At 45.6% G+C, this 23,521-nt stretch overlaps 1 protein-coding gene across 1 annotated transcript; it reads right to left on the bottom strand.

The window, feature by feature from the left end:
- Positions 1–988: 988 nt before the first annotated feature.
- Positions 989–13,226, bottom strand: LOC118097317 (nodal homolog 2-A). Its single transcript, XM_035140060.2, has 3 exons — positions 12,917–13,226; positions 8,025–8,839; positions 989–1,151 (listed from the first exon to the last, which is right to left on the bottom strand). Exons 1-3 carry the CDS (start codon positions 13,224–13,226, stop codon positions 999–1,001), a joined length of 1,278 nt encoding a protein of 425 aa, XP_034995951.1. The 3' UTR covers positions 989–998.
- Positions 13,227–23,521: the final 10,295 nt, after the last annotated feature.

Consider the following 23,521-nt stretch of genomic DNA (forward strand, 5'->3'; position numbering starts at 1 on the left):
CCGAATGGTTTAACAATCAATTCCACTTCCCAGGGAACTCTTGAGTATTGTAGCTCTGTGAGAGAAATAGTCTCCTAACAACTCTCAGAACCCTTTGCAAACTACGGTTCCCAGGATTCTTTGGGGGAAGCCATGGCTGTTTGTAGTAGTGTAATAGTGCTTTAAACATAATAGTGCAGGTGGGGCCTCTCATACCTTGAAAGGAGGGCTATATACCTTTTAAGGAATACAGTATATCACTACTTTCTCAAAACCAGTCAAGGAGGCTCTTTACAGACATGTACAAAACAACTGTCTTCAACTAGCGGTTCAGCATGCGCTTATCATCCCACCGATCGCAGAAATTATTGGTAGACCTGTGTTTTGCATATAGGGGCTCTGTTTATATATAATCTCTCACATGTGGGACTTTTGGAAAGAGCTACAGATGTTTGAACCAGCATGAACCACAACTGATGCCTACTCTGGAGCCCCGTTTAAACCAACGTCTGCACTGGGCAGCTGGCTCTGTGTTAGTTTCCCACAATTCCCTGAACTAACATTACATCAGGGGCATTGTGGGAAATTTAAAAAGATGGCAGCATCAAGGCTTTCAAGCCACCATACAAGCCCACCAGGGAGGCCTGTTGACATAGAAAGGGGCTCAGCTGATATTACTTTGCCAAGGGACCCCAAAAACCTGGAACCAGCACCGGGTGTGGGAAAGGGGTTATTTCTGTCAGGACCCTCTGCTTCTGGGAGCAGACTAAGTTCCATAAGAAAAGCGTGACCCCTATCACAATCCTTTGCCTATTCCATTCCCCCACTTTGATAAGGATTATATAGACAACACCCTAGAGAAACAAGCTTGATCTCCAAGTGGTGAGGAGTCTACTTTTCCCTCCATTTAAGGCCAATGCTTCCTGGGCTTCTGCTGCAAGAGGGGAAGGTGCTTTGGGGTTCAGGGAGCTGGTATCTGGAGGAAGCCCCATCCGCCAAGTAGCCAAGACTCATATGCATCAGTTGCAGCCACATTCCTCGATGATCATGTCCTCATGGTGACGGACCCTCACTTTCCCTTTCTCGTAGTACAGCATAGACAGTGGGCTCATTTTGACAGGGGCACAAGATGGGCAAGGCACCCGGTTGGGTTGGTATAACTTCAGCAAGCTCTGCAAGAGGAGAGGGAAAGGGAAAGAAGGAAGTGGAAAACTTCATATCCAGGAACTGGCACAGTGTAGTTAAGGGCAGTAGGGCAGGGCGCAGTGGGGCCCCACCACTTACCTGGCCTCCCTCGCTGCTTCACACCACGACAGAGAGGGGCAAGTGAGGTGGTGAGGCCACTGCAGTGCAAATGCAGATTGGAGCGCCAGATTGACTCTGGTGATGCGTTTGCACTGCACTGACCTCACCGCCTCAGTTCTCTCCATCCAGAACGCAGGAGCAACTTGGATGGAGGGCAGTCAGGTAAACAGTGCAGTCCCACCATGTCCAATTATGACTTGGCAGAATCTGGTGCAAATATTTTGTGACCCCTCCCCCTCCCCCTCCCCCTCCCCCTACCCCACACCACACCACCCAACCCCAAATATATAAAAGAACCTGGAATTTGACTAAGGAGGAGCGGCCAGCCCAATCAGAAAGACCAGTGGAAGGGATTTGACCCAGGCCCCTGATACTGAGGGCTTGTGACAGACCCCCAAACTGGGAACCCCAGAGACAACACCCCCTGGGCTAGTTTCTTCTGAGGGACCAACCTCTTCTACATCAAGGAACCCTAAGTGCAAAGAAGGAACCCAGAGGAAACTTGCTGATTGCCGATAGGGCTGGAGGACTTCCTCTTCAAGGCTCTCCATACTTCAGGAAGGAGACAGAGCCAAGGAGTGCCACTCTGCCCCAAGAGCGGTATAAATCCTTGGCAGAGCTCCAACCTCCAGAGCTTATCGGAGCAAGCTGCTAACTTTGAGCTCTCTCTGATGCGTGGCCATGCCTGCCTAGGGCATTCTTGTGCCTTGTGCACGGTCAAAACAGGATAAAAATGCCCCCCATTTTAGGGATTGCAGGGCCAAGGAATGCACTAGCCCACCAGGAGCATTAACTCGCCCCCCACTTGGAATGATGTTGCTTAAAAATTTAAAATCCAAGGCTTTTAAAAAGCCAGTGAAATTTCTTCAACAGTGAGAACCTCTTTATAGAATTGTGCACGGGGTGGGTGGGGGGTGGAGTCTGTTCAAACCAAAGCTGAGGAATTTGTGACCCTCTAGATGGGACTCCAACTCCCATCAACCCCTGCCAGCACAGCCAACAGTGGGGGGGTGAAGGGAGGTGTAGTTCAGCACCATCCGGAGGACCACAGCTTCCTCACCCTGCAAGAACTGGCAGTCACCCCTCCCCCAAATGAAAGTGTTTCGAACCCCACTCACTTTAGCTGTGAGCATAGCAGGCTGCTGAGAGAGCTCAAAGGGTAAATTGAGGAAGCTCTTCATGTAAGGAAGGTGTTCGTTATGGGTGGACACAGGCTTCTCGGGTCAACCTACAGGTGGCATTGATAGGTCCTGATCAACACCCCCGCTGCTATATGTGCTCCCAGAGGTGCTTTTGTCTTCTCTCCCAAAGGCACCTTTGGGGGCAAATAGCCTTGGGGGCAGAGATGTGCAGTCCAATCCGGTACCACGCCTATGCAGAAGTTAGCCCCAGTGAGTTCAGTGGAGCCTCTGTTGGGAATTCCATTCCACCTTTTGCTGCAGATATGTGGGTTTGTTACATGTCACATATCTGTTTACATTCCAGCACAGGCTGCTGGCATGAGCGGAACTTCCGCTCTGTATTGCTTTTGTTTTTCAGTCTCTCTCCGAGAAGACAAGGGGAGAAGTAATTTTATATTTGTCCTGAATTATGTATAATAAATGCGTAGCCTTAGTATTGTATCTACGCCCCAAGCCTCTTCTGTTGCGTAGTTTACACTGCTGAGTAATGTGTGCTTAAGTATGTACTGCAGCTTGAGTCACTGACGAATGTCGGAGGAGCAGAGGTCGATGGATCTCCGCAGCAGCTGAGAGGGGAGACGCTCCAGCTGGGGCTGAGACAGCTGGCGTTTCATCCCCAGTTCCGACAGCCTGAACTTAGGTAAATGTACAGTATTTAGGACCAAAGCCTTAACTTCTAGAGAGAGCTGGAGAAAGACAGTAATTGAAACAACAACCCACCACTAACAACATGTTAAAAATTCATCCCAAAAAGCCAGTGGGGGAATAAAACAGGACTGACATTTCCTGATGGGGTGGGGGCAGAAACAGTCGGAGCCTTAGGACAGTGTTTTTCAACCTTTTTTGGGCAAAGGCACACTTGATTCATGAAAAAAAATCACGAGGCACACCACCATTAGAAAACATTAAAAAAATTATCTCTGTGCCTATATTGACTAAATATAAAGTAATTCTCTTGAATAGGAAGCAAATAAACACAAAGAAAGTATATGTATATGATAACAATGAAACTTCAAGCTTTTTGTATCCAAGCTGACAGTGGTTTGAGATCTGGACTTGCTAAGCCCAAAGCCCCTGGCCCAGTCCCTGGTGCTGTGCTGCTTAACAAAGGCAACAAAAAGGCCACTTGCCTTGATGTCTCCTGCTGTCCCGGGCCAAGCCAAAACTACAACGTCTTCTGAGGGGGTGGGAGGGGCGGCCACGTGTGCGCGAAGGATCATGACGAGACGCGAGTCAGCCCCGGCTACGCCAGCCTCGGAACTCCGAGCGAGGCGGGCGGCGGCTCAAGAGAGCGTTAGCTTTTTCCTCAGCGAGGGCGAACCTCCTGACTTGCCAACGGCCGGACGCAACGCCAGGGACTAGCGCCGTGGCCAGTTTGAAGTGGCTCGCCGAGGAGTTTCCGCGCACATTCGCCGCCGCTGCAGCGACAACAAAGGAATTGGGGAGGTGCTTCTCGCCGGGCCTCTGGGCGCCGACAGCCTGCGTTCGGAACGGCACACCAGGCAACATCTCGCGGCACACTAGTGTGCCCCGGAACAGTGGTTGAAAAACACTGCCTTAGGACACAATCATAGCACAGTGCAGTGTCACTCATTGAAATTCTTGGTGGGATAAGGCCTCCTTCTTATGGTCCCCCTGGAGGTATCCCTAGGGTGGGACTCGTCAGGCCCCCTCAGCCCTGCAAATTAGTAACAGATGGCTTTTGAAAATGATGCTACCCAGTGCTTTTTTCTTTTAAAAAATGTCTAGGAGTACTCTCATTTTCCTACTAATATTGAAATACTGCCCCTCAGTGAGGCCAAACTTAGATTCACAAAATGTTTAGGGGTGTGCATACCCCGGAATCCCCCCAGAAAAAGCACTGGTGCTACCTGTTGCCTCAGCTGTCCTTATGCTCTTATTAAATTATACCACTGCCAGTTAGTGTCAGTAATACTGAGCTACATGGATCAATGGCCTGACTCCGTATAGAGAAGCTTCCTATGCAAATGTTTAAAAGGAGCATTTGCCGAATCTCAGTTTTTGAAAACCCATCCTTTCCTGCAACTCTTCTTTCTCTTCAACATCATCATACATAAATGATCCCCAGTGTTAGTTATAATACATTGTTCTATACGGAACCCTTCATTGATCAATGCCTTGTCGTGGCGAAGGGGCTTGAATAACTCAGAAGCTATGAGCTGTGCCATGCAGGGCCACCCAAGATGGACAGGTCATAGTGGAGAGTTTTGACTAAACGTGATCCACCTGGAGAAGGAACTGGCAAGCCACTCCAGTATCCCTGCCAAGAAAACTCCATGGACAAAGACAACAGGCATATAAAAGTTATGACGCTGGAAGATGAGCCCCTCAGGTCGGAAGGCGTCCAACATGCTACTGAGGAAGAGCGGAGGACAAGTACAAGTAGATTCAGAGCTGATGAAGCGGCTGGGCCAAAGCCGAAAGGACGCTCAGTTGCGGATATGCCTGGAAGCGAAAGGAAAGTCCGATGCTGTAAAGAAAAATATTGCATAGGAACCTGGAATGTAAGAACCATGAATGGAGGTAAGCTGGATGTGGTCAAAAATGAGATGACAAGAATAAATATCGACATCCTGGGCATCAGTGAACTAAAATGGAAGGGAATGGGCGAATTCAGTTCGGATGACTATCATATCTACTACTGTGGGCAAGAATCCCTTAGAAGAAATGGAGTGGCCCTCATAGTCAACAAAAGAGTGGCAAAAGCTGTAATGGGATGCAATCTCAAAAATGACAGAATGATCTTGATACGAATCCAAGGCAGACCTTTTATCATCACAGTAATCCAAGTTTATGCACCAACTACCGGTGCTGAAGAAAGTGAAATTGACCAATTCTATAAAGACCTACAACACCTTCTAGAAATGACACCAAAGAAGGATGTTCTTCTCATTACAGGGGATTGGAATGCTAAAGTAGGGAATCAAGAGATAAAAGGAACAACTGGCAAGTTTGGCCTTGGAGTTCAAAATGAAGCAGGGCAAAGGCTAATAGAGTTCTGTCAAGAGAACAAGCTGGTCATCACAAACACTCTATTCCAACAACACAAGAGACGACTCTACACATGGATATCACCAAATGGGCAGCATCGAAATCAGATTGATTATATTCTCTGCAGCCAAAGATGGAGAAGCTCTATACAGTCAGCAAAAACAAGACCTGGAGCTGACTGTAACTCAGATCATCAGCTTCTTATAGCAAAATTCCAGCTTAAACTGAAGAAAGTAGGAAAAAGCACTGGGCCAGTAAGATACAATCTGAATCAAATCCCTTATGAATACACAGTGGAAGTGAGGAACAGGTTTAAGGATTTAGATTTGGGGGACAGAGTGCCTGAAGAACTATGGATGGAGGCTCGTAACATTATACAGGAGGCAGCAACGATAACCATCCCAAGGAAAAGGAAATGCAAGAAAGCAAAATGGCTGTCCAACGAGGCCTTACAAATAGCGGAGGAGAGGAGGCAAGCAAAATGCAAGGGAGATAGGGAAAGATACAGGAAACTGAATGCAGATTTCCAAAAAAACAGCAAGGAGAGACAAGAGGGTCTTCTTAAATGAGCAACGCAAAGAAATAGAGGAAAACAACAGAATGGGGAAAACCAAAGATCTGTTCAAGAAAATTGGAGATATGAAAGGAACATTTCGTACAAAGATTACCATAATCAAGGACAAAAGTGGTAAGGACCTAACAGAAGCAGAAGACATCAAGAAGAGGTGGCAAGAATACACAGAGGAATTATACCAGAAAGATATGGAGGTCTCGTACACCCCAGGTAGTGTGGTTGCTGACCTTGAGCCAGACATCTTGGAGAGTGAAGTCAAATGGGCCTTAGAAAGCATTGCTAATAACAAGGCCAGTGGAAGTGATGATATTCCAGCTGAACTATTTAAAATTTTAAAAGATGATGCTGTTAAGGTGCTACACCCAATATGCCAGCAAGTTTGGAAAACTCAGCAATGGCCAGAGGATTGGAGATCAGTCTACATCCCAATTCCAAAGAAGGGCAGTGCCAAAGAATGCTCCAACTACCGCACAATTGCGCTCATTTCACACGCTAGCAAGGTTATGCTTAAAATTCTACAAGGCAGGCTTAGGCAGTATGTGGACCGAGAACTCCCAGAAGTGCAAGCTGGATTTCGAAAGGGCAGAGGAACCAGAGACCAAATAGCAAACATGCGCTGGATTATGGAGAAAGCTAGAGAGTTCCAGAAAAACGTCTACTTCTGCTTCATCGACTATGCAAAAGCCTTTGACTGTGTCGACCACAGCAAACTATGGCAAGTTCTTAAAGAAATGGGAGTGCCTGATCACCTCATCTGTCTCCTGAGAAATCTCTATGTGGGACAAGAAGCTACAGTTAGAACTGGATATGGAACAACTGATTGGTTCAAAATTGGGAAAGGAGTACGACAAGGTTGTATATTGTCTCCCTGCTTATTTAACTTATATGCAGAATTCATCATGCGAAAGGCTGGACTAGATGAATCCCAAGCCGGAATTAAGATTGCCGGAAGAAATATCAACAACCTCAGATATGCAGATGACACAACCTTGATGGCAGAAAGCGAGGAGGAATTAAAGAACCTTATAATGAGGGTGAAAGAGGAGAGCGCAAAATATGGTCTGAAGCTCAACATCAAAAAAACCAAGATCATGGCCACTGGTCCCATCACCTCCTGGCAAATAGAAGGGGAAGAAATGGAGGCAGTGAGAGATTTTACTTTCTTGGGCTCCTTGATCACTGCAGATGGTGACAGCAGTCACGAAATTAAAAGACGCCTGCTTCTTGGGAGAAAAGCAATGACAAACCTAGATAGCATCTTAAAAAGCAGAGACATCACCTTGCCGACAAAGGTCCATATACTTAAAGCTATGGTTTTCCCAGTAGTGATGTATGGAAGTGAGAGCTGGACCATAAAGAAGGCTGATCGCCGAAGAATTGATGCTTTTGAATTATGGTGCTGGAGGAGACTCTTGAGAGTCCCATGGACTGCAAGAAGATCAAACCTATCCATTCTTAAGGAAATCAGCCCTGAGTGCTCCCTGGAAGGACAGATCGTGAAGCTGAGGCTCCAATACTTTGGCCACCTCATGAGAAGAGTGGAATCTTTGGAAAAGACCCTGATGTTGGGAAAGATTGAGGGCACTAGGAGAAGGGGACGACAGAGGACAAGATGGTTGGACAGTGTTCTCGAAGCTACGAACATGAGTTTGACCAAACTGCAGGAGGCAGTGCAAGACAGGAGTGCCTGGCGTGCTCTGGTCCATGGGGTCACGAAGAGTCGGACACGACTAAACGACTAAACAACAACAACATACGGAACCACCTGTATGAGCTGAGCATACCATACAAGCAACAAATGGACAGGAGAAAAAGAAAGGTTTTTGCTGGTGTATAGATATGGGCTTCACTTTCCACTGTTCTTAATGGTACTGTTTATAAAGCATATAAGACTGGACTGTGCAGTTGGATATACTGCATTGGACCCAGTTTCTAGTTTCCAAGACCCCTAAAATGCAAACATAAAGACGAACCTGAATATATGCATGATTTGTTGGCTTGAAGGTCTCATCAACAGGCAATGGGCACTCTCCCTCACACCGGTAGGCATTGTATTTCTTGGGGTGCACAATCCAACTTCCAAAGCCAGTCTGCTCAAAGTCCACAATCATATCTACCCTCCTGCACAGCGATCTCCCTTCTTTGCCAAAGCTGGCGGTGGAAATATTAGTCGCTTTAATCCTTTGCTTCTGCTTCCTGTTCCGCCGGTGCCGACGGCCCCCAGTCTCCTTGAAAGTGTTGTCCATCATGATGTACTTGGACATCTCCACTGTCCTGATGAGACTTGGGCCCTGAGACGGCTCCACCAGTTCCTTATCTTTGGAGAAGATAACCAGTAGGACTCTGTCAGTTATGCTATGGGTCAAAACGTGGGCCTGTTGATCGTCATTGCATCCACATTTTCCCTGGAACCCACCGGCTGCTATTCCATCATTGTCCTGAGACATTGTCTCCTCCCCCCAGTGCCGCTCCTGATCATCTGTAGCACCCATGCCAAATGATACCCCTTGGTGGAGCCAGAAGCGGAGAATGCTGGTGGCATTGAAGACTTTCCAGGAGGAGTGGCTGGGGGTGCTGCTAATGAAAGAACCAAGGAAGATCTTGTCTGTGCAGGTCTGGTTCCCATGACAGGTGCGCTCATGGCTGTGGTAGATGTTCAAAGTGACATTCTTGTACTGGGGGAAAGGCATCAGGCAAACCCGGAACTCTGCCAGCCTCACATCAGAGCTGCTGGAAACGGAGGTCAAGTCAAAAGAGAAGTCCCAGTGGTCCTCAAACTGGAAATAATCTGGAAGGCAGAAGAATGGCACTGGTTGGGATGGATGGAACAAAGGAACACCATTGAATGTTAAAGGTTCTTAACTCTAAGACTCTCAAAAGCAGTCTTGGGGAAAGGGCAGGACAAGAAGACATGGGGTGGGAAAATAAAACAGCATCTATGAAGGCTAGCATAGAACTGTGCCCTTGTGCAATAGCACCCCCTACATTTTCTTCACCCAAACAATTTCCTCTGGACTTCTGTTGCAGCTGAAGTTGTCTGTGTGCAGTACTGATTGACTAGCATCTCTCATGTGTAACCTTCGACGCCTCCCTTTCCACGGAGGGCTCAGGTTGCATCCACAGCAAAGGTGGCATTTTTCCATCTCCGCCGTATCAAGCAGTTGGTCCCTTACCTCTCTCGCCCTGATCTGATCCAGTGATCCATGCGACGGTCACCTCCAGGCTTGATTATTGTAACTCGCTCTACGCGGGGCTGCCCTTGAAGCTGACCCAGAAACTCCAGCAGGTGCAGAATGCCACGGCGAGGCTCCTTACGGGGTCCTGGCCGCGGGATCACATTCATCCAGTGCTTTACCAGCTGCACTGGCTCCCGGTGGAGTACAGGATCAGGTTTAAGGTGCTGGTTTTGACCTTTAAAGCCCTATGCGGCTTGGGACCCTCGTATCTACGGGACCGCCTCTCCTGGTATGCCCCACGGAGGACCTTAAGGTCCACAAACAACAATATTCTGGAGATCCTGAGCCATGGGGTGGCTAGATTGGCCTCTACTAGGGCCAGGGCTTTCTCAGTGTTGGCCCCAACTTGGTGGAACGCTCTTTCACAGGAGACCAGGGCCCTGCGGGATTTGTCCTCTTTCCGCAGGGCCTGCAAGACAGAGCTGTTCCGCCTAGCCTTTGGGTTGGACTTAGTCTGACCCCTGTGTTTTTCCTCCCTCATGGCTTGAATTTGTGGACTACTCGAAATGAGGCTGCATTTTAAATTTTAATACTGTATTTTGGTCTGTATTTTAATTAATTGCTTTTTATGTTTTATTGTAATTTTATTGGTGTGAGCCGCCCTGAGCCCGGTTTTGACTGGGGAGGGCGGGGTATAAATAAAAATTTATTATTATTATTATTATTATTATTATTATTATTATTATTATTAATCTACCCACCCACTTTTCCCTGGAGTCTTTCAGCTTTTTCTAAAGAAATAAAAAAAAAGTTTTGTCATATTATTTATTTTAAAAAAAACAACCCAGCACAAACAAGTGAGAAACAGAGGTCCAAGAGAACTGAGGGGGACTATAGCACATTGGCTAAGCATGTGTTATGCATATAGAAGACCCCAGGTTCAGTCCTTGGCATCTCCAGTTAGAATAATTGTTCAGCAGGTGATCTGAAAGATCCTCTTCCTGGAAAGCTGCTACCAGTCAAAGTAGATAACAATAAGCTAGATAGACAAATCAAATAACCTGGAAAATTTGGAATGGACCTGTAATTCTGGTATATTGTTGAGCATAACAATGACTGAGCTGTTCTCAAACTGGGAAGAGGGGATTTCCAGGAGCAGCCAGGAACTGTATCTAGAAGAATAGGATATGAGCCACCATGGTGTTGCAGTTAGGGTGAGACTACAACCTGGGATAAAAAGTTAAAGGTAAAGGACCCCTGACACTTAAGCCCAGCTGCAGGCGACTCTGGGGTTGCAGCACTCATCTCGCTTTACAGGCCGAGGGAGCCGGCGTTTGTCCGCAGACAGTTTTTCCAGGTCAGGTGGCCAGCATGGACTAAGCCGCTTCTGGTGCAACGGAACAGCGAAACCAGAGCAGTGCATGGAAACACAGTTTACCTTCCCGCCAGAGCGGTACCTATTTATCTACTTGCACTTTGGGGCGTGCTTTCGAACTGCAGGAGCTGGGACCAAGCAACGGGAGCTCACCCTGTCGCGGGGATTCGAATAGCCAACCTTTTGATCGGCAAGCCCAAGAAGCTCAGTGGTTTAGACCACAGCACCATCCGCGTCCTGGGATACCAGGGTTAAAATCCCCACTCAGCCAGGAAGCACACTGGGTGACTTTGGGCCAGTTACTATCTCTCAGCCTAACCTATCATGCACAGTTGATGATGTGAGGATATAATGGGGTGGCAAAACCATGCACATCACCTTGAGTTCCTTGGAGGGAAGGTGGGTTATTAATGTACTGATTACTAAAATTTAGTAATTAAAAAAATACTTCCCTACCAAACAGCCATTGGTGAGAAAGAAAGACCACAAAAAATTGACAGGCAAATAAATGAAGCTTAGATGCACAGGAAATAATCTGAATTCCATTAATATCAATGGGTGCTAAGTGAACTCAATTTTTTTGAAGAAGAATCTAGCCTTTACTGCAGGTACCATGGAGCTGGTTTTTATGGTGGCAAAGAATGAATGAAGAATGAATTAGTCATTTCCTTGCCTTAATGAACTCACATCTATATGCTTCAGCTCACCTCCCCAGGAAGCTCCCTCACCATCTGCAATATGGGAAAAATACTGGCCTCCCTCACAGGGTTGTTGCAATTATTACAGGGCAGCTTATATGAATGGTTGTTGAAATATAGAATAAAATTGTAGAGTTGGGACCCTGAGTTTCATCTGCATATACAACAGCTGAGTGTTATAATTCTCCACTTCTAAGATATGGGTATCTTAGAATCCTTACTCTCCTTAAAGCATGTCCCTAACAACATCACTTCCAGATTAGCTTCACAAGCTCCAGCTGTATTCATTTTATCTTCCCCTGGCCCTGCTGTCTTGAAGACAGCTATTAACTCATTGCATCAGCTAGTTAAGTGGTTGATTGGGTTATGGAAGTTCAAAGACCAAAGGCAAGTAGCACATTAAATTTCATTGTACTCCTCACACCCATAGACCCTTTGATGCTCACTCTTTGAAAGTGATGGTAACTAATTAGGACATTTAAAAAATACCTTTTAGCACCTTTTGAAGTGCTAACAAAAGACTGAGGGTAAACAGTTGGTATTGACTGTATAAAATTATATTCCAACTCAAAAAGCTGAAATGGAAAAGCAAGAAAAGGAAGACAAATTCACCACCGCAGAGGCCATGACTGTTGCACATCATTTGCAAACATGCCGAACCCGCAGCTTCAACCCCTGGCATCTCCAGGGGTTGTGGGGGGTGGTGGGGGTTGGCTGCTGCCAGAGTAGACAATATTGGGCTCAATGCATAATTAGTTTGACCTGATAAAAGACAGCTTCCTATGGTCCTACATGGGTACAGTGTAAATACAGTAAGTGGTGTTTCTAATCACTAGAATAAAAACCAGCCATGGTGTATAAATGTATTCTAGAGTTCCTGAACCCTATAACCATCCACTGACACAGCAAAGTGTGCAGCTGGATCAGACAGAACACGCACAGCCATAATGGAAGAACAGTCAAGTCTGGGCACGGAAATCTCTTCTCCCACCCCCAGCCACCCCTCCACCATCCCTTTCCCTTTTCCCTTTCTTTGAACGCAGCTCAGACAATAGCATCTCCCAATACCCTTCCAGGGAAAGTTGAGACGCCACTTTCTCCTCCGCTGGCCATTTCCAGGTGCCTCACTCCTCCCCGAGTGTAAGGCAGCTTCTGGAGCGTGGCAACCTCTAGCTGCCTGCACCCTTCCTGGGCACCACGCGACACCCCCAGCCTCGCTTCTTCTTCCCCCTCCCCGCTTCCCCATCTGGTTCCTGCCAGATGTCCTTAGTAGTAAGGGAAAGAGGATGTGGATTGCATCTCTCTCTTGGGGGGGGGGGGGTTCCCTCCGTTGCAGACGTCTGGGGCAACAATCCACAAAAAAGAGACCCGGGAAGGAGAGGCGTGAGGGGGGTTGAAGGGCCAGAAGGACCCTTAAGGGCCAGAAGAACCACCACTGCCCTGCGCTCCCAGGGATGCTGATAAGCACCCATCCATCCATCCATCCATCCAGGAGGCCCTTACAAACCCTGGGCGGGAAATCAGAATGGAAGAAACTCAAAATGGAAAGTGGGGGAGGCTTTTAGGGGTGTCGGGGGGACGAAAAGAGGTCAACCAAGGCAAGGAGCAGGACTTACTTCGCGCCCCCAGGCTGAGGATGGTGTCGGATTCTCTCCAGGCTGAGGCTTCTGCGCTGGGCTGGCTCGGGGGGCTGCCCACGACGAGGGCCCGGTACAGCTGCAGCATGTATGCCGGGGAGCGGAGCGCCGGGGGCTGCAGCCGAGGGCTGCCCGGGGCTGCGGCCAGGCCGGCCGGAGAGGAGGCGGCGGGCCGAAGCTGGCCCTCGGCGGCCTCCTGCAGCAGCTCGACAGGCTGCGAGCAGGCTGGACCCAGGAGGGCGAGCGCCCAAGATATCAGCTCCAAGAGCGAGGTGGTCCTGGGAGGCATAGCTGCATGGGATGCGCCGAAGTCTCTTTCCCTCTCTCTCTAAACTTCTAACCTAAGAGTCTGTTTTCTATCTCGTGTCACCTAAATCCCCGTTCTCTCTCTCTCTCTCTCTTTTCTGTGCTCAGATCCGAATTTACTCCGAATTCAAGGAACTTAAGAGGGTTGACTCGGGTCAGAATTGTCTCGCTCCCGTTCTCCAACTTTCCCTGTCTCTCTTTCACGCTCGTCTAAATGAGAAGTCTCGTTGTTTCTTTCTTTTCCCCTCTTCTCCCTCTCCCCGGAGGGTGTCTGCTCAAGCCCCTTACTCCGCTTCTACTCAAGCCCCTTCTTGGCGATGAGCACTTTTATACCTGCTGTTGCCTAATCTTGAGAGTCTTTGATGTCAACAAGCTGTCAAACTTTCTCTTGCGTTTTTTCAACTGGTCCCTATTCTCATGCAATTCCCCCACCTTCTCCCTCGCCCCCCAATGAGGAAAGAAACAGGCAATTAATGACAGCTCTCTCATTAGACATCAGCCTCAACGTGGAATGTGAGCGAAGTGATTCTTTTTCACAGATGCTTGAAAATAGCCAGATCCCCCTGGCGGGTGTTATCCCCCACTCCCAATCCGACCCCCTCCTCCAGTCTTTGCATCCTGATTCTCTAATACCTTCATCTTTGACACTTGGCTGAGAAAGTCGAGATTTGGGTGGCAATGGATGAGTTCTGATCGTTTTAATCGGGGGCTTGTGAAATGAGGCGTTTGTCTCTACAAATGTACCGCGATTCATACGCTTCTAGGACCCACCCCAGTTTGTGATTGCAATTTCTTTTAAACTGTTTTTAATGTTGTATTCTAAATTTTTGCAATCTGCCCAGGGACCTTAGGGTGAAAAGGGTGGGGTAACAATAAGCCAAATAAATAAATACATAAATAAATAAATAAATAAATAATTGATTCTCTTCCTTCCACATCTATGTGATTTCAGGTCAGCTTGCAGTGTTGTTGTTTTTTTTTTAAAAAAATTATTAAAGATATTCTTGGTTTACAAAAGTATGTGTATTGTCTCCTTTTTCAGGTTGTAAAGTCTTTTCTGCAGATCAGTTACATTTGTTATGAGGCAGTAAGTGTTGAGTACAGAATGCACTGTTAAAACAATTAACTTCCTTTCCTTCCTATACACTGCAAAAAAGTACAAGGGAAAAACCTGTATATTTTGACATTCTCCTCCAAAGGGAAATTTATTCAGGTAACACAAACTAAAATCATTGGTGACAACAGAAGCAGAATGATTGCCTTTGAAAGGGGAAAATAACCTACAGTTATTAGGCAGATAACAGCAAATTCATCACCCACCGTGCCATATTTCTGCTTGGATTTATGAAGAATGCAATAAACAGACAGAAGTTTTTGAGGATGCTTTTCTCAGCAACATACCACCAAAATTCCATCGCATGCATTTCTGTGTAGTGTACAGTATAGTGTACTCCTTAAGGCCAACACTTTTAAGCAGAAGGAAATAGGTCTTTGTTCTAAAATGCAAAGCTTCCTTTCTCTGCAACCTCATCCTGAGTTAGCCACCCTTGAAGCTTGACAAGGCGTGTCACCGCCCAGAGGTTGCCCATCACCCGCAGCTATTGGCCGCCGTGTTGACTGGGGGTGATGGGAGCTGGAATCTAGAGAGAGCCACAGGTTAGTCACCCTGATGTAGACGCTGTGGATGGTACTCCAAAGAGCAACATGAGGTTAGAAAACTAGTACAGGCATGTCCAACAGGTAGATCGTGATCTACCGGTAGATCACTGGATGTCTGTGGTAGATCACTGGTAGATCACTGGCTCCCCTCAAAGAAGCTCAACAACTTTGGCTCCCCTAAAAATGCTCAACATTTTAGCCCTTCACCCCCCCCCCAAAAAAAACAGGGCTTTCCCGCCTCAGAAAAGCTCAACAACTCTGACTTGAACCCTTAACAAAGGGGGGTAGATCACTGCCAGTTTTTAACTCTGTGAGTAGATCGCAGTCTCTTCAGAGTTGGCCACCCCTGAAGTATTAAATCTGACAAGTTGTTGCTTACCGCTAAACAATCTTCAGCACAGGATGGGATACTTTCTTGAAGTAGCTCCCAAGGCCAGATTATTATTATTTTAAAGAAAAAAAAGCTTATAATGCAAACTTTTGGCATGTTTCACAATATTGTGAGGTGTGTTAGGCTGAGAGTTGATCACATAATCTTAGAGTTGGAGGGGGTTCCAGGGGTCATCTAGTCCAACCCACTGCAATGCAGGAATCTCAGCTAATGACTGGCCCAATATCGCCTAGTGAACTTCATGGTCAAGTGGGGATTCGAACTCTGGTCTCCCAGGTCTAGTCCAACACTCTAACCACTACACCACACTGGAGCTGAAGAAGGTGCCCTCTAGGCATAGCTGCCAAGTTTTCCCTTTTCTCACGAGGAAGCCTATTCAGCATAAAGGAATTTCCCTTAAAAAAGGGAGAACTTGCCAGCTATGCCTCTAGGATAACAGACAGTACTGTGGTGATTCCTGGTTTGCCTATATGCAGATAACAGCAGAATCTCTGGCAGCTCCTTGCTTCTCCCCTTCCTTACTGTACTTCTCAATAAGAAGGAATCTCCCTTGTTTTAAATGTCTGGAAGTTTACAGCACAATCCTAGTTGATGTGCAGTGGGGTTTGCTCCCCTGTAAGTGTGTACAGGATTGCAACCTGTCACTTTGCAATCAACCTGCTCAACAGCTTGAAAGACCTTTCTGCCTCTTATTGGGACAGGTCCTTTCATCTCCAAAAGCAAAATCCCAAGGTGAAACAATGGATTTGCATTGATCTACTTTGTTATCCTCCCTTTGATCCCAGCTGATGCCATAACACCATCAGACCACCCATTCTGAAACCAGTCCCGTCAATTGGAGTTGTGCTGTGCAAATTACTTATCTGGCACCCACAGCGCACATACTCTTTATTCATTCATTCATTTTGAGCATTTTAATTACCCCAAGGGTTCCCCAAGAACCGTTCCTGCACACAGGCTTTACAATCTAAAAGGCATGACACACACAAAAAAGGGGTTGGCAGGAAGGAGGAAAAATGCAAACTCGGGCACTAGCTCTGAGTTTCATATTTGGTTAGCTTCCAACAGATGAAACACCTTCTCAAAAGTGGCTTCAGGACAGCTGAATATTGAGCAAAGATCTGACAATGTCAGGAAGTACTGGGGGGGTCCAGGTGAGACCACATGCCCCGCCAGAACAGATGGGCCAGCTGTCACAGGCTGGTCACAGTTCAAAACAGGGAAACCTCCAAGATATACCCATGCATCACAAGCTTCCTGGGAGTGGCTGTGATGCAGCTGGAAGGTGGTGCCTTTGGGGGGTGGGGGGCAGATGCCACCCACCTAGAGCAGATGGTCCAGCTGCTCCCCCTCACAGGGCAGTTGATTCCAGTAGCCTCTGTGAGAGAGAGAGAGACCCAGCCGAGCAAATGAAGTCTGCTGATAAAATCCTGCAGCCAGAATAACAGAACTTTCAATAGTAGAATGAAGTTGCTGAAAAAGAATGTGGGGAGTGCATATCGGTGCAGAAGGACTTTTGAGCTTGGTCCCGAGTTCACCAACCACAGATTTCTGGCCTGAGCAGCTAAGTTACAGGGAACCAGGCAGAGGGCCTTCTCGGTAGTGGCACCCGCCCTGTGGAACACCCTCCCACCAGATGTCAAAGAGAAAAACAACTATCAGACTTTTAGAAGACATCTGAAGGCAACCCTATTTAGGGAAGCTTTTAATGTTTAATAGATTATTGTATTTTAATGTTCTGTTGGAAGCCGCCCAGAGTGGCTGGGGAAACTCAGCCAGATGGGCGGGGTATAAATAATAATAATAATAATAATAATAATAATAATAATAATAATAAGTAGTAGTAGTAGTAGTAGTAGTAGTATGTGCTCAGAGGCACCCTGTTCCTTAATTCTTTGCAATTGTCTATGCAGAGCTGGTGTTTTGCACCAAGATCTGGTTCTAGTAAAAATCAAAACAGGATACTTTGTCATATCAAGGAAAATTCATCCATAGTTCATGGATGAATTGAGTGCAAGGACAACACTAAACCCTGTTTGGACATTTGTCTGAACAAGCAAGTGCTTGAAACATGGGTGAGAACAGCTGTGACCCCAATGTTCAGACCCTCACACATTTAGGCTTGTATTTGGAGTAGCATTATAAGCATCCCATCAGTGCAAAGATTTCTACTTGCACAAGAGGACTTCGTCCCCTTTCCCCATGTCCATCCCTGTCCTACCTCCAGATCTAGCCTGGTTTCCCCCTGAATCCACCAGAGCAGATTGGGGGGGGACATGGAGTGTACATGGAGAGAGGGCAAAGTTCTGTTGCACAAGCAAAAATTGTTGCACAAGCCTAAGTGCACACATCTTAAAAGATGATACGTAATCTAGTAAAGCTGGGACAAGTCATGCATTCTGATAATGTAATGTGCTGGAGAGGATGTAATCGGAGAGATTTGTGAATTTGGTGGACTTATAAGTCAGTGGCACACAGTATTTCATGAAATTAATGTAATCACCTAAACCTAACAGACAATAGCTTTCAGCTGCCTTAGCTGAAAAGAATGTGAGCTGAAAAGAATGAGACAGCTAAACCCAAAGACTTAATAAGCTTTATGATATTGGCAGATTGACAGGTCACATTGAGAAATGGGAAGACGCCTGACTCACAGGTAACAGGAATTATGGCAAGGAGCAATTGCTGACACACAAGATTCGCTCAGCCAAGGGAGAGGCAGATGATTTACATTTCTACATTGTATTGCGTGGCTTCATAATTTTTTCTAAACAAATAGAAATCAGGAGTTCCAGCATTTTTCAGAGGCAGTATTGTATGCTTCTGAACACCGGTTTCTGGAAACTAGAGGAGGGGAGAATGCTGTTGCACTCGGGTCCTGCTTGTGGGCTTTCCCAGGCATCTGGTTGGCCACTGTGAGAACAGAGTAACTGCCTGTCTGCACTGCAGCCCTGAACCAAGCAAACTCAGGATGGAGAAGAAAAACAATACTAGAAGCAGTGCTTTTTTCTGTGGGTACGTGGAGCTATGCACACCCCTAAACATTTTGTGAATCTAAGTTTGGCCTCATTGAGGGGCAGTATTTCAATATGGGTAGGAAAATGAGAGTACCTCTAAACATTTTTTAAAGAAAAAAAGCACTGACTATAAGACTTGAGATTTTGTGAGACATCACTGTGAAAGCCTCTAAACAATGCCTTGTACCTTTCTGCTCTCTGTTTTTCCTGCTAATTTTAATGCAGTGTTCATTACCTAATAATAAAAATGGGGGGTTTGTGGGGGGGTGTTAGTGGGAAAGAAGCACATTTAGGTATCATAGCTATGCTAGTCTTAACCAGTGGACCCTTTGAAAATAATAGGATTGTGTTACTCATGTTCATTGATCTAAATGGTCTTCTTGGAGTAGTGCTAGCACTGAATACACCACTTTGTGCTAAATGTGTAAAAATGTGTAAAAATCTGAATAGGATAGAATAGAATAGCCCTGAGGTGAGGGCACAGCTTATGGGCATGCCTCCACCCCAATCATACTTTGAGCCCTTGTGCAGGCAGGCAAACATCTAGACAGGGCTATTGTTGCAAAAACTGTTCCAGAGCTGGAAGGATATCTAAATCCAGGCTGGATCCCTAAGCCTCTGATGTCATGGAAGTCTGAAGCCTCTTTCTCCAAGATTCAAGCTCAAATGGTACACAGATCAGCAATATTTGAAGGGGCTCTGTGGGTCCCAGAATATCTCAAAGACAGTTTGCAGTCCCCTCCATCACACTTTTCTTCTTCTTCTTCTTCTTCTTCTTCTTCTTCTTCTTCTTCTTCTTCTTCTTCTTCTTCTTCTTCTTCTTCTTCTTCTTCTTCTTCTTCTTCTTCTTCTTCTTCTTCCTTTGAAACAGGAGCAGAGGTATTGTTATTTATGGATTATTTTAACTAAAGGAAATAAAAAAAGATTTAATAGCTCCTTTCAGAAATGCATTTAGGGTTGTATCAAACTAACTTTTACTCAGAGTAGAGCCATTGAACTCTAATGAATTAGAAGTGTGCATGCACACGAAAGCTCATACCAATAACAAACTTAGTTGGTCTCTGAGGTGCTACTGGAAGGATTTTTATTTTATTTTAATGAATTAGAAGTTCGCCATGTCTATTAATTTCGTTGGGTCTACTTTGAGCGTAACTAGTATGGGATACAATACTTATACACCACTGGGCAGCTTATCACCACAAAACATTGCACTTTTATAAAACAATTACAAGAAAGAGCTTTTTTACATTGCTTTCTTATAAAATAAAAGCCATTCAGATTAAAAAGCCATGATGAAAAACAGTGAGGAAGGGGGCAGAGTATTCTATAATGAGCTACTGAGAAGATACTTTCTCTTTCTCCACTCAGCCATGCTTCAACTCTAAATATACAACCTGCTCCTGCTCTCACCCCTTACACTTTCTCTATTCCTACATCTAAACTTTCCTGGGATATATGTTTACTGCCACCAAGTGGTTTAATAATTTCCTTTCTTTCCCTGGCCAAAATGTGTGAAGATTTCACCACTTCACCCCTGGACCAGCATGCAGTAATTTGCCTGAGTTGATCCAAGACCAACCACCACCACCCCCCAGAAAAAAACCACCCACCAAATATTTCCAGTCAATATTTGTGTTGTTGCTATTTCTGTTTCTTAAATCTCAGTCCCATTGCCTCTGGGATGCTCTCTGGGGATGTTGTGTAATGTGATCAAGCACCACAATAGCTACTGACAACAGCTTTAACTACTCTGGAGCATGGAAGAGTTTTCCATGACCAAATGTGCTCACAGGTGGTGGTTAGGCAAGAGGAAACTGGTGCTGCTAACTTCTTTAAGTTGTTGAACATTTAAAGCACCTTGATTATAGGAGTGTGCATAATCACTAGGTTTTAATTAACACTAGCAATATGCCAGTAGTGGAAAAGGTATTAACTGTGACAAGTAGAATTCTAATAACTTTCTGGATTTTCTTCTTCGGAAATATTTATATTGAGAAGGGGGAATCTGTGGCACTCCAGATGTTGCTGGATTCAAACTCCCATCAGCCCCAGCCAGCATGGCCATCATTCCCAACCATGAGCCACGATGACCAGAGCCAATGAGAGTTAAAAGTCCAACAACATCTGGAGGATCAAAGGTTGACTGCCCTAGATCTATGTCAAAGAGAAGGCAGTCCAGTGTAGTTTTATCGACAGTCAACCAATATTGGTCTGAAGTTCAACAGGAGATGGAGCATCAGGTGCAAAGTTTGCAGGACCATGGACAGATCCCTGGATACAAAGAACTTGATTCAACTCCAAATGATGCTCTATGTGCCTGGAACTGACCACTTTGGCACCTATTTCTCATCCAGTGAGCTGCAGAGCAGGCATTGGGTGGATTAGGATAGCGTTTCTCAACCACTGTTCCGCAGCACACTAGTGTGCCGCGAGACACTGGCTGGTGTGCCGCGACGTGCCGCGACGAGAAGGGCGATTTGCATTGTCACGCGATTTGCATTGTCAACAATGACCCACCGGAAAGCAATATTTCTCCTCCTCTTTCCCAAAGCTCAGTGCAAACGAGCCTGGCGGCCACCAATACACAACGCTGACCCGTCGGAAAGCAATATTTGGCAAGTGTTTCTTACAGTCATAATTATAATATAGGGCGGCACAGAGTTAATTTTTTTAACTTTTTTAATGGTGGTGTGCCTCGTGATTTTTTTCACGGAACAAGTGTGCCGTGGCCCAAAAAAGGTTGAGAAACACTGGATTAGGAGGTGTTTGGCATGATGGGAATCAGTTCCTCTTGCTGATGAGTAATGGTCTCTGATACTATACCCAATAACGCATAAAAGACTGAAAGAAGGTGCATCTACAGCTTTAGTGAAAACTTCAGAAGACACTTAGGGTTGTATCCAATGTTAGGTAAAGGGACCCCTGACCATTAGGTCCAGTCATGACCGACTCTGGGGTTGTGCATTATTGGCCGAGGGAGCCGGCGTACAGCTTCCAGGTCATGTGGCCAGCATGACAAAGCCGCTTCTGGCGAACCAAAGCAGCACACGGAAATGCCATTTACCTTCCCGCTGTAGCGGTCCCTATTTATCTACTTGCAGTTTGACGTGCTTTCGAACTACTAGGTTGGCAGGAGCTGGGTCCGAGCAACGGGAGCTCACCCCATCGCAGGGATTCGAACCGCCAACCTTCTGATCAGCAAGCCCTAGGCTCTGTGGTTTAACCCACAGCGACACCTGCGTCCCTGCGTATCCAATGTTAACCCTACTCAAAACAGACCCACTGAACTCAACAGATTTAAGTTACTTTTGCCAACTGATTTCAATAGGTCTAACCTGAGTAGTACTAGCATTGAATACAGCCTTGAATTAATGTGCAGAGGGGATTAAAGCTCTCCCCAGAACATTAACCTGCTGACAATTAATTCCCCACCGAAGCTGCTATTTTCCTACAGAAATGCTACTATCTGCTCCCCCTCCTTTCAGTACAGTACCTATTTGGACTGGGGTCATCACAGCTGCTGCTGCTACTACTACTATTTATTAGACTTAAAATAAAAAAATTCCTTCAGTAGCACCTTAAAGACCAACTAAGTTTTTATTTTGGTATGAGCTTTCGTGTGCATGCACACTTCTTCAGATACAGTGAAATAGAAGTCCCCCTGTATATGAAGAAGTGTGCATGCACATGAAAGCTCATACCAAAATAAAAACTTAGTTGGTCTTTAAGGTGCTACTGAAGGAATTTTTTTATTTTACTTCGACCCAGACCAACACGGCTACCTACCTGTAACCATTTATTAGACTTGTTAGCCACTTGTGACCCAAAGGTCTCCAAGCAACTTACAATGCTGTTAAAAACACAAATAAATAAACAAAACGAACCCCCAAACAACCCACCAAAACAGCCACAGGAAGTTTGAGCAGCACTAATAGCAAAGCAGCAGCATCTCAGTCGAACAAAAGCCTGGGAGGAAATGTAAGTTTTTATCTGGTGCCAAAAGGACTTTCTTTGAAGTGAGGAGAGCATGGCCCTCTCCCTTGTCACCACTCTGAGCCTCCCTCAGAAGCTATTGTTGATTTTAAAAATGCATATGAGACTCTTAGATGCATTTAATGTCATTGTCTCACTTTACCCTCAGTCAGAGCTAATCAGTTCAATGCACCTCAGTAACTTTGTCTTTAAAATGGGTTGGTACTTCAAAAGGTTCCTGTAATGTTCAAGACTCAGAAACAATGGTAGTTATCAGTAACTTCAAAGGGAGGCTTAATGTATGAATAAATTAGTGAAAATGAAGCGATTTGGAGATGAAAGCTGCTTTTGGAGGCAATACTTTTGTTATTGGATGATTGCCATGTTATTCCCTGCACTGAAAGGGTCTTCATTGTAATTTGGTGACGTAGAGAAATCCAAGAGGCATTTTACTGCTGAGTCAATTACATTATGTTCAGAGAGAATATAGGTCAATTAATGGGGATGTAGTCTGCTAGAAACCTAAATATGGCCTGGATTGAGGAAAATAGATGTAACCTGCTAGTGACTGAATATTCCTAGTAATATCATGAGAAACTTCCCCAGGGTGGGGTGAGGTATCTTTGAAAATATAATTTAAAAATCCAAGCTTTCTCCTGCCTACACCCTAGAAACCATATCTTCACATATTGATATCATAATGGTGTATGTGGCTTTTTAAAAGGGGGGGGGGCATAGGTCAGTAGAGGTGTTTTGCATACAGGTGGTCTCAGGTTCAATCCTCAACATCTCCAGTTGCCAGTTAGTGTAAATAGTACTGAGCTAAATAGGGCCTGATTCATTATAAGGCAGTTTACTACACACCTTACCATTTTCTATGCTTTTTAAAAAAACAAAAAAAGCAAAATGATCTATTTAAACACCCAAATATTAAGCAGTACAAAATTCCCAATTCAATAAAGACACAGGGTTGTATCTAATACCAGTGCTATTGAGAGTAGACCCACTGAAGTTCATGAACAAGACTGCCTTAGGTTCCTTAATTTCAACAGGCAAACTCTTGTGTTGGGCTAGCACTGGATATAACCCAAAACAACAAATTGAGTTGCAGTTAGGTTTTGCTCTAAATAGGTTCTTCTGGTTGTTGTTGTTTTAATGAAGTGGTAGCTGCTTCTCTTACCTGACTCCCTTGAAACTGAAAGTTGCTGCCTTAAGAGCAAAAGGCCTGCTCAGGAGTAT

The sequence above is a fragment of the Zootoca vivipara genome, chromosome 15 (assembly GCF_963506605.1).
Source record: "Zootoca vivipara chromosome 15, rZooViv1.1, whole genome shotgun sequence".
NCBI classification, from domain to species: domain Eukaryota; kingdom Metazoa; phylum Chordata; class Lepidosauria; order Squamata; family Lacertidae; genus Zootoca; species Zootoca vivipara.